At 46.1% G+C, this 11461-nt stretch overlaps 1 protein-coding gene across 1 annotated transcript in view; it reads left to right on the top strand.

Moving 5' to 3' along the window:
- Window positions 1-11461, top strand: part of MYLK (myosin light chain kinase) — a 271468-nt gene that overhangs the window by 195895 nt on the left and 64112 nt on the right. The window contains exon 20 of the mRNA XM_015415311.1: window positions 4580-4733. Coding sequence (XP_015270797.1) covers window positions 4580-4733 — 154 coding nt within the window. The remainder of the gene's footprint in view (window positions 1-4579; window positions 4734-11461) is intronic.

Below are 11461 nucleotides of genomic sequence, written 5' to 3'. Positions count from 1 at the left end.
ATTTTAATTACCATTGCACAGATATTATTTCTGGTAGAGAGCAATTGCCACCGACAGATGATCTATTTCTAAAGGTCAGGGGTCATTTTGTAGAAAAAGAAGTGCAGGAGCTTATTAGCATAACTCATTAGCATGACTTATTTGCATATGCCACACCCCCTGACATCATCGGAAGTGTGTCAGAAGGCAACACCCACTACTCAGGCTCCACTAGACTGTTTTGGATTGCTAGCTATTGGGGGAGGGGGGAACGTGCAGATCTGTCCTTGCAGAGGAGGGAGAGCTTGTGCCTGAATAAAACTTGGTCTTAAAGGTGCCACTGGACTGTTTTGGGCCGGGGGGCCGGGGGGGAGGGGCTCTGCAACTCACCTGGCTGCTTCTTGCTCTGACTGAGGGCTGCTGGGAGCAGGGGGCGGGGCTTGTTGCATGTTCCCACCCGCTGGGCTCTTTACTGCCGGAGCTCTGCTCCTGTGCGCTCCTGCAGGAAATGACCCCTGCTAAAGGTTAAAAATAGCAGTCCCCACTTTGGGTCAAGGTGCGCATGGTCCCTCCCTGTGACTTCTGTTGTTGATTATGAGCTCTGACTGGGAAAGGGGGCCAGAGAAGGATTTCTGAGTTGATGATTAAGCATGAAGGGGAAGGGGAAGGATTCTGAGTGAGTGTGGCCGCTTTGCTGCTGGCTGCTGAGTGTCTGAGCGATCCTGGAGGAGGCAGAGAAGGAGGGCAGACAGAGTCAGCCTCTCTGTGCTGCAGCTGGCTGCTGGGGGAGAGGCAAAGACGAAAGGCACAGAAGGAACAGTCCTGGGGAGCCTGGGCCTCGATCGTTTCTGAGAAAACGCACACACACGCCTCGGAATGCAATCCGAGCAGCATTGGGGGAATAAATATTTTTACAATGGGTCATCAGCTCTGGCCCCAAATGCTCCTTGACTGGCTCGGCTTCTCCAAGGAAGAAGGCTTTTGCTGGGAAAGGGGGGGTGTCAGACGGCCAGGAGGTACACAGGGCACCGGGCCTTACCCGCTGGGGGGATGGGGACAGACGAGAGATGGCTATTACACTGGCACCCTATTCCTAAATTTTCATGGCGAAACAGAAAACAAATGGGTACTGGAGATTTAAAGTCGTGATTTATCTTTCAAACACTAGTCTCATGCTAGTCTCGTGGCAATTTTTTTTTTAAAAAAAATCAAGAATGGTGGGAGGGCTGGGTAAAAATCTAATGAAATGAAGAAGAAGAAGAAGAAGAAGAAGAAGAAGAAGAAGAAGAAGAAGAAGAAGAAGAAGAAGAAGAAGAAGAAGAAGAAGAAGAGGAGGAGGAGGAGGAGGAGGAGGAGGAGGAGGAGGAGACTGGATTTATACCCCGCCCTTCACTACCCAAAGGTGTCTCAGAGCGGCTTACAGACTCCTTTCCCTTCCCCTCCCCACAACAGACACCCTGTGAGGTCGGTGGGGCTGAGAGAACTCTTGACAGAAACTGCTCTTTTTCAAGGACAGCTCTTATCAGAACTACGGCTTGCCCAAGGTCATCCAGCCAGGTGCAAGTGGAGGAGTGGGGAATCCAACCCGGTCCTCCCAGATTAGAGTCCGCACACTTAACCACGACACCAAACTGCTGTACAAATAAATTGTACAGCAATGAAGGAGGGGGGACGGCAGAAGGTGAGTGAGTGGGTGGGATGACTGATGTGGGCGGGGAAGTAGGTGTCAAGGGGGAGCAAAGAGGAGGCGGGAAATCCGATTCAGTCGTTCTGCTCTAAAAATCGCTTTGACTTGGAATAAATCGTTTTGAAAAGTCACCAGAATAGTGTTCTCAGAAAACACCAGGGGTGGGGTGTGTGGAAGCAGACTGAAAGTTAAGTGTTAGCATTTTCACATCTATGATTTGCACAGTGACTAGAGGGGCTGAGTAATATTCTGGGTACCCTGCTTAGGCTGTGGATGTCTGGCACATATACACACACGTTGTTAGAATATATGTCTGCCTCCACAGCAAGTTCAATTGCTGCTTCACACACTATAACAAAACTCAAGAAGATTTCTGGTTTGGGTACTGGGAAGAGGATACGAGCTTTCTGGGCACCAAAAGAGTCTGCTATTATACAAATAAACTGAACTGGAGTTAGGCCCATGGCTCCTGGGGGCAACGCCAGCTCATGAATGGGCCATGCCCTCTCTCACAGCTCCCTCTCCCCTCCCCCAGGAGGCGGAGGGAGCCCTGGGACTGGTTCTAGGTGCACTGCTCTCAGTTGCTGCCATCTTGTGAGCACAGCTGCCTGGATCCCCCCCTGAAAATCGTTGAGCTATGGGGCTGCCTGCGGGGCTAATTGGTGGCAGCAGTGCCAGGTGGCGTGCGGGTCCGTCAATATTTGGAGAGGTGTGGTGGGCCAGGAGCCCCCTGGAGCCTAGCGGCATAAAGGTGCAGTGAGTGGGTAGTGGCAACTCTGGCATGGCTCAGGTGGGATGCACCATGGGATTGGGCTCCACGGGACCAGCGGGTGGCAGGGGGAACCTCCCTCCCTGACTGCCATGGCTCTTCTCTCCCTGTAGGTCAAGCAGGACGGGCACATCAAAGCTGGGGAGAATGGCTAGGTCAAGGCACAGAAGTGATGTAGTCACATTGGGGTAGTGCCCCCCATCAATCGTCTAGCTATGGGGCTAACTGGGGTCGTTTGGGAAAACCCAGGAACAAAAGCCTCTCTGGCTGTGGTCACACATGCTAAATAATCCACTTTCAGTGCACTTTCCAACTTGATTTTTACTGTGTGAACTGGCAAAATCCAGTTGGAAAGTGCATTGAAAGTGGATTACTTAGTGTGTGTGACCACAGCCTCAAAATAAAGAACGACACTACCTGTGAATAATTCAAGAAACTCTCACTAGGCCAGATATATAAGAATAAGAGTTTGTGGTCACACTATTTTACACTGTTTCAACCCCCGACTTCACCTAACCTTTCCCCTTGATGTTAAATAAAATCATCTGTTATTTTTGAATTTTAAAAACATCTCAAGTGACCTTTTCTGCCATTTAAGCTAAAGGGAGACCCCAACCCTTCCCTCAGGTCCTGAGCTGAGAAAATAGTCATTACATATTACTGACACAGGGTGGGACTGCTAAAAGTTACTTTAAAGAGAAGAATACTTGTTACCGGGGCTGCTCAGTCAGTGAAGGGACACATAAGAAAAATGGAGGGAAAATCTTGCCTCTGAGGGAGGGAAAGTGGACAGGGTCTGTCATAGCCTCATTCTTCTGCTGTTTCCCTAACTCGCCCAGTCTCCTACTCTTCTTACTTCTCATTGAATCAAGCGCCTCAGTCTAGTGGATCCCCTGTTTGAATGCAAGATGTCTCTTTACCTGGGTATCGACTTTGCATTGAAAGTGAGCTTAATATGCAAGGGGAAGAGAACTCACATGGTCAAATAGAGGTGGGGTTTCCCAGTTTGGATTTGACTGTGACATTGGGAAAGGAAACCAGAGGTGGCGTATGGAGTCCACAGCTTGCTCCTGAGTCTTACAGCTTGAAAAATTGCAACTATAACAAAAACCATGTTGATCTTATTTGAAAAAGTTTACAAAGGCTGCAGTCACACGGAGCAGTAGCCACGCTACTGCGACGGAAGATAGGCGGATTTTCCGGGCGCGATCTCACCGCCACATCTGGGAAGCGTAGAGCTCCCGTGGCGAACCTGAGGCTTCCCTCCAAAGATGTGCGGTAAAAAACTAGTACCTCGGAGGTACTAGTTTCCGGGAACCGCGGGGCAAGGGCAGGCGTCTGATCGCGTTTCCGGTGGCATCCAGCGCCCGCCCATGCCCCATTGCGAAAAGGTTTTTTCCCCCCCAAGTCTCCAGGGATGCGCACCAGCACCCAACGGGGCACGCACATACTTCAGGTTAAAAAAACCAAAACACAGCTCCGTTTGCCATGCCGCGCCGCTTCTTTGGCGCGTCGTGTGATCGGCACCTCCCCCTTAACCACGGGACCTCGACGGGACCACGAGGGGACGCCTGATCGCGCAGTCGTGCGTTATTTTGCTGCGGGGCAAACAGCCACACCTCCCCCCCGTGATATCTGGCCCGTGTGACCGGGGCCAAAGTTAAGAAGACAAATCAAGTCATCATCAATGCAAAGTTTAAATGAGTAAGTCTGCAAATGTTAATGTCCACTTTTTCTAGGCATGACTTGAAAAGGAAACTTAGTTTTCCTTAATAATAAAGATTATTCTTGTTTTTGTCAAGCTTCATTTCTGTAGAAGGTATGTTCTATCACAGTCCTAAATTTTGAACAGATCAGGTAAATAAAAGCCATCTTTTTTTAAAGTTCCTTAATGTCATATTCCTTAGTAACCCAAGAACCATAATGTAGTGAAATGGCAGCTTATTGTTTGAGGATCCAAGCTGCCAGAAACGGCCATAAGTGCCAGTGGAGGGAGAATTTTAAGATAACAGCAGGGGCAAGAGAGACAGGTCGGATCACCCAGACATAATTTTTGTCTATTAATAAGTTCTGTATGAAAACTCCTGGTTAACTTTATATTTTATCAGCATGCCTGTCTTGTTCTCTCCCCTTTAATTTGACAGATCCAAGAGAATGAACACATCAAAATTGAAAATGCTGAGAACAGCAGTAAGCTAACTATTACCTCCACGAAGCAGGAACACTGTGGATGTTATACCTTGGTGGTGGAAAACAAACAGGGCAGCAGGCAGGCCCAGGTTAATCTTACCATTGTAGGTAAGTATATTAGATTACAATTTATTATTGTTGCAAAGGTGCCATATTCTCATTGTGATGGGCCTCAAACTGCCGGGATCACAACCCTTGAAAGGACAGACAGATTAACCATTCAGCAGACTAAGCACGTGTTTAGGGCACCAGGGCCAAAGGGGTCACCCCAAAGTTGGGGAAAGGGCGAAAAGCTTAGTTTGTACAGTATATTGTGTTATCATATGAATAAATTTTTGTATTGCTGCAACCTGCATTGTATATCTGGTCAGACAGGTCGACAACTAAAATGGACTGGGTCAGTGTGGAAAGGGGGGGGGCACCGAGATGGGTCAGTGCCCAGGGCACCAGTGAGCCTTAATCCGCCCCGATGGACAGGCATAGAGGACAGAGACTCTTGGAGGTTCAGCTAAAGCGTGGTCAGCTTTAATCAAAATAATTGATTTCAGAGAAAGACAATCAGTAGTCTTCCATGTTTCTAATAACAAAAGATAATCTGGATTAAATGAGTGAGAATTCAGGTTAGTGGTGGTAGAAAGTGCCATCGAGTTGCAGCCACTTTATGGCAATCCCATGGGGCTTTTAAGGCAAGAGACAAACAGAGGTGGTTTGCCATTGCCTGCCTCTGCATAGCGACCCTGGGCTTCCTGGTGGTCTCCCATCCAAGTACTCACCAGGGCCCACTCTGCTTAGCCTCTGAGATCTGACAAGATATTATGCTAGCCTGGGCCATTCAGCATGTATGACCTTGCAAAAACCTAAACTGCTACTCAAATAATAATCAGCTAATAAAAATAAGCATGCTCTTCACTAAGAAGCCTAAAGAGGGATGATCTTATCCAATGGGCAACAGGGGCAGCTACCTCAGACACCAACTGCCCACAGCTCCATGTTTCATAAGAACATAAGAGACGCCAATGTTGGATCAGGCCAAAAGCCCATCTAGTCCAACACTCTGTCACACGGTGGCCAAAAATACCAGGTGCCACCAGGAGGTCCACCAGTGGGGCCAGGACATTACAAGCCCTCCCACTGTTGGCCCCCCCAAGCACCAAGAAGACAGAGCATCACTTGCCCCAGAGCCCCTATCTATTCCTTGTGGCTAATAGCCACTGATGGACCTCTGCTCCATATGCCTATCTAATTCCCTTTTGAAGCTGTCCATGCTTGTAGCCACCACCACTTCCTGTGGCAGTGAATTCCAAGTGTTAATCACTGCTCTCCTTTTCCTCCAAGGAGAGGAAAACAAGAAGAGGCCCCTGTTGTCACTTCCACATGCCCTGTCTGGGGCTCAGGTATCTGGCTTCCAGTGGCAGGGGTGGCTGCTGCCCAACTCAAATAGGGCAAGGGTTGCCCTTTGTTTGCCAGCAGGCAGTGGCAGTGATAGGGAGAGCAATGATTCTGGGGGCCCATCCTGGACTTTCGTCCAGGGCCCCAGAGTCACTAAGAGCGCCCATGAGCCTGAACAATGCTTTCCAGAAGAGCAGCTGTTTCATTAGTAAGAGCAGGTAAGTTGCTCAACATCTTAAGTCTATTCACACTACCATCGGAAGAGGAGTGTCGCTCAAATCTGTACGTTCAAAATACATCATACGTCAGTAATAGAAATAAATAGGAGTGGTAGCTTTTGCTGAAGTTGTAATTACACATAGCAGAAACTAAAGCCACCCTCCAATAATTTCTAGAAGACATCTACACCCCATATTGATTTGAAGCTAATCAAGCAATCAATTAGTAATTTAAAGAAATTAAAAATTTTGATGAATAGTCAATAATAAGGTCTTCAAGTGGTTGATGGACTTACAGAGTGATCCTGTGTAGTAACTCCTGTCTAAATCCATTGATTTGAATGGCGTTAGACTGGAGTATCTTTGTGTAGGATTGTACTGTTAGTCCTGATATTTTAAAGACATTTTGAATATTCAGTCTCTGGATGTTATCTTGCTCTTGGCAATGGAAAACCAGTTCTGGAAAGAGTCTCAAATGTGGGTTATTTTCAGGATATGGTTTTTTGGCTCTGCTGGGATGTAAATAAACCCAAGTTGATTGTAATTTGAAAATTAACAACACAAGAGCTGCACATAAGTATCTTGGATCCTCTATACATTGGCTAAAATTATACAGTATGTTCTGGAATTAGTATGGTGGACCTAATGGTGCAGAAACTTCAAGCCTTGATGATTTAGCATCCCTGAGTGTTACATAACACTGTTATATCTGAACACAAGATCACACTTATTAGGGAATCCCTGCTTTAAGAGATTGCTTCCATGGGATGTTTCCAGACCCCTTGGTGGCTACCCTGCAACTGTTACAATAGAGGAAGTTGGACTTAACAAGCTTTTAATGATGATGATACATGCTGATTTTATCGACTTTTTCTGCACCATATTATTATTACATTTCTTCCACTGGTGAACTGCCTTCAAACTTTTCCAGAGAGTACAGCAATAAAGTGAAATATATAAAATATAATAAAATGAGTGTGTGTGAGAGTGTACGCACACATACACATGCAAGTAAAAAAAATTTACTGGTGAGTTCCCACAGGATAACAAATAAGGGCCAAACTAAGCATGACAGTGGGAAATCTGAGAGCAAATATTTCCAGAATTCTTTTTCTATGTCCATAAAAGCTTCATGGGGCCCCACCCAAGAATGGTTTCACTAACTGAAATACCCCTCCACACATAAATACATAAGAGAAGCCAGTGTTGGATCAGGCCAAAGGCCCATCCAGTCCAACACTCTGTCACACAGTGGCCAAAAATACCAGGTGATATCAGGAGGTCCAGCAGTGGGGCCAGGACACTAGGAGCCCTCACACTATTGACCCCCCCCCCAAGCACCAAAAATACAGGGCATCACTTGCCTCGGAGTCCCTATCTATACCTTGTGGCTAATAGCCACCGATGGACCTCTACTCCATATGCTTTTCTAATTCCCTCTTGAAGCTGTCCATGCTTGTAGCCGCCACCACCTCCTGTGGCAGTGAATTCCATGTGTTAATCACTCTTTGGGTGAAGAAGTACTTCCTTTTATCCATTCTAACCCGACCGCTCAGCAATTTCATGGAGTGCCCACGAGTTCTTGTATTGTGGGAAAGGGAGAAAAGTACCTGTTTCTCTACCTGCTCTATCCCATGCATAATCTTATAAACCTCGATCATGTCACTCCTCAGCCGTCGTTTCTCCAAGCTAAAGAGCCCCAAGCGCTTTAACCTTTCCTCATAGGGAAAGCGTTCCAACCCTTTTATCATTCGAGTTGCCCTTTTCTGCACTTTTTCCAAAGCTATAATATCCCTTTTAAGGTGTGGTGACCAGAACTGCACACAGTATTCCAAATGAGGTCGCACCACTGATTTATACAGGGGCATTATGATACTGGCTGCTCTGTTTTCATACACACAGGGGGAGGGGGGGTAGAGCATGGGGAAGGGAGGAACCTCAGCAGAGTATAGGGCCAAAGAGTCCCCTTTCCAAAGCAGCCATTTTCTCTAGGGAAACTGATCTCTTTACTCTGGAAATTAGTTATAATTCTGGGAGATCTCCAGGCGCTACCTGAAACTTGACAACCTTACTGCCGTAGACTCCATTGCCCTACACCTGATAGCCCTTTCTCAAGAGAAGTTCCTCAAGCAACTTAGAGAGATGTCTTAAATGTCAGTGGGCTACACCAGAGGGGTGATTCTTTTTGTCATGCCTTGGCAGTGGCTACAGGGCAAATAGACACACACACACCCCGAGCATCCATTCTAATCCAGGAGCTGAGCTGATCACAATACATCAGGCAGAAGACCAGTGTCACAGGTCTTCCATAGACAGGTGCTTTGATATTTGGACTAACTCATCCACTGTATTGCCCACCCATGTACCTAAGTTTGCCTCCGGAGACAACATTTGTTATTGGGATGCTCTGATGCTGAGAGGAAAGTTTTAGGCTGAGGACAGACTGGCAATATGAACCACGAGGGAGGCGGGGCAAAGAGACCCGGACCAAGTTGTGCCGGGGATTCCCGGTCGCACTGCACCTAATGATGCGGGAGCATACCGGGGAGGAGGCGCAAGGGAGCGTTCACACTGTTGGCTCGCCCCTGGCGGAGGCGCGGCTGTAAGCGGCTTTTTTCACTCTGATGACAAGCGCATAGGCACATAGGCGCAGCAATGTGGCTTGTTTGCGGCTTTTAGTGTGCACACGTCCGGGAAGCGGGATCAATGCGCCCTCCAGGGTTTTGCTACGGCTTTCACCTGGTACTTTTTTAACTCGGTAGGGAATCGTCACAGGATGGGTTGAGTACAGCTGGGGAACACCTGACAGCTGTGGCTGTGTGAACCGGCCCCTTTAATCCGTTTGTGAAACGTGCCTCTATTGGGCCAAACTGCCAGTCTGAACTCAACCTTAGTATTGAAATAATGTTTTGCTTTTTAAAAAGAAGCTAAATTAATCTCAGTAATACCCATTAGAGGATAAAATGGAAGCAGAAAGTGCCAATAAATGGCTAAAACAGAAGAGGCATGTGTGACAAAATGGAATCATGATGCTTTTAAAAAAAAAATTAAATGATGCCTTTGGAACTTGGTAATCCACTATTTTAATGTGCTATCTGTGGTTAGGAGGCTTAAAACCCCTTAACTGAGGTATGGGTATCAAAGCATATTCTCGTTCTTCATATCTTTTACTGATAGAGACCGATACTTCCCCAGAATTCAAAGAACTTGAAGCTTACTTTCATAAAGATGAAGTTTCAAGCCCTCATGTTTTATGCTGAAAAAATAATGTGGCCAATTTTTAATGGTGCAAAAGATCAGAAACAGCCTGCCTGCAACACTGTTTTAAAAAGAAATGAAAGGCCAGGGTCAACATGGAGCTTCAAAACGATACACAGAATTATACATGATGGATCCAAAGGAATACTGTCGGCAGAATGCTGAGTGGAAAGTCCTGGTTCTTGAGAGGAAAGTTCATTGACTATAGAATCTGTTGGCTGTAATAAAGATGCATCCTAAGCTTTTTTTAATTAGAAAAAAGACTTCCCCACTCCTCCTTTTCTCCATCTATGTTTATACTAAAGATAGAATTCATTAACATCCATATGGAATAATGCCTTTAAATTACAGTCTTCTGCTGTCTTGGAAATATAAGCTGCAGAGTGGGTTTTTTTCCAGTGAAAGCAGAGCAGTTTGCAGTGACCCCCCAAGCCCTGAGAGCAGTAACATAGAGTTCAGTTATGGCCTTTTATGGTTTCATTTTTCTCCCACAGATGAATCGCAAGTGCAGGCTCTGCCAGTAGTGTCGGCATGGACATCGTCCAACTGGCTTCAGCAGTATATTAAATACCTTCTCTGGCTAAACAGGCTAGCCCATGGAAAGGAATTAATTGTTTCTGTATGTCTGCTCTTCATCTGGCAGACAAATATTGCAATAGCTAATAATAGCATGGAACAGTAATGTGATAACTCGAATTAAAAAAGAGAAGCTAAGGTAACTCAATCCAAGATGAAGAAAACCACCTTAAGGATGCTGCTTTATTTCTAAAGCAGCTGGTTCATCTTCTGTAGAGTCCCTAAAAGGGAAGACGTCTTGTGAGTTACTGTGGCAGTTTGTACTTTGACGTTCTTAGCCAAAACAACAGTAGCTAATACAACTAGAATTATGATAGGTATTTGAAACATACATTATGCATAAGGGAAATCTCATTTGGTAACTCATAGGTATCCAGAATTATTAAATAACTCCCTACCCTGCCACTTGATTTCCATAAATCCAAAAACGGGGGGGAAACTAGCGCCACAGAGGTTCCAGATATGCAGATTCCGCTAGGAGAAACACCATCAGAAATTGCCAAAATATAAACTGTATTTAACAAATATAAAGTTGATAGTGTCACCGCTTCGGTGGGAAGGGAACAGCGTTCCGTGCACCTCGGTGTTTAGTCATGCCGGCCACATGACCACGGAAACGTCTTAGGACAGCGCTGGCTCTTCGGCTTTGAAACGGAGATGAGCACCGCAACCCTAGAGTCGGACTCGACTGGCTTTCGAGCAAGGGAACCTTTACCTTTATTAAATGCTAATTGCAGTATTTATTTTATTGTTTTTAATTGTTGATTAATTTATGAATGTGCTTTCACTGTTGTACACTGCCCTGAGCCCTGTTTTGCAGGGGAGGGCAGTCCAGAAGCCTAATTTATAAATAAATAAACAAACCTTGTATTGAACAAGTCACAAGGAGGGAGTATCCAAAGCAGCTATATGTTTCAGTAGTTCCTGCAAGTAAGGTGTTACGGAGAGCTCTTGACTTAAAATATTCACATATAATTCTGAGTATTTATTCTGGGAAATCATGACATGCGGTGAGGTAGAAAGTAATATCATACTGAACAGTGGTAATAGTGACCAGGGAGGTGCCGTCGTGTTTATTAATCACTTCCTGTTTCTAGCTCCTTCACTAAGAAGCAACAATAGCATTGTTGAATATATGTTTAAAATGATAGATGGCCTTGGATCTGGACTGAGTCCATATTCCATATCATGCACTGGTGATCAGGGGTCATTTCATAGAAAAAGGGGTGCAGGAGCTCATTAGCATAACTAATTAGCATAACTTATGTGCATATGCCACACACCCTGGCATCACCGGAAGTGTGTCAGAAGGCAACACCCACCGCTCAGGCTCCACTGGCCTGTTTTGGATTGCTAGCTATTGGGGGGGGGGGGGGGACGGCCGGTTCTCCCCTC

This window comes from Gekko japonicus, unplaced genomic scaffold, assembly GCF_001447785.1.
Source record: "Gekko japonicus isolate JY-2015 unplaced genomic scaffold, Gekko_japonicus_V1.1 scaffold539, whole genome shotgun sequence".
NCBI lineage: Eukaryota > Metazoa > Chordata > Lepidosauria > Squamata > Gekkonidae > Gekko > Gekko japonicus.
The sequence above is the reverse complement of the archived record's forward strand: the minus strand, read 5'-3'. Positions and strand labels throughout refer to the sequence as shown.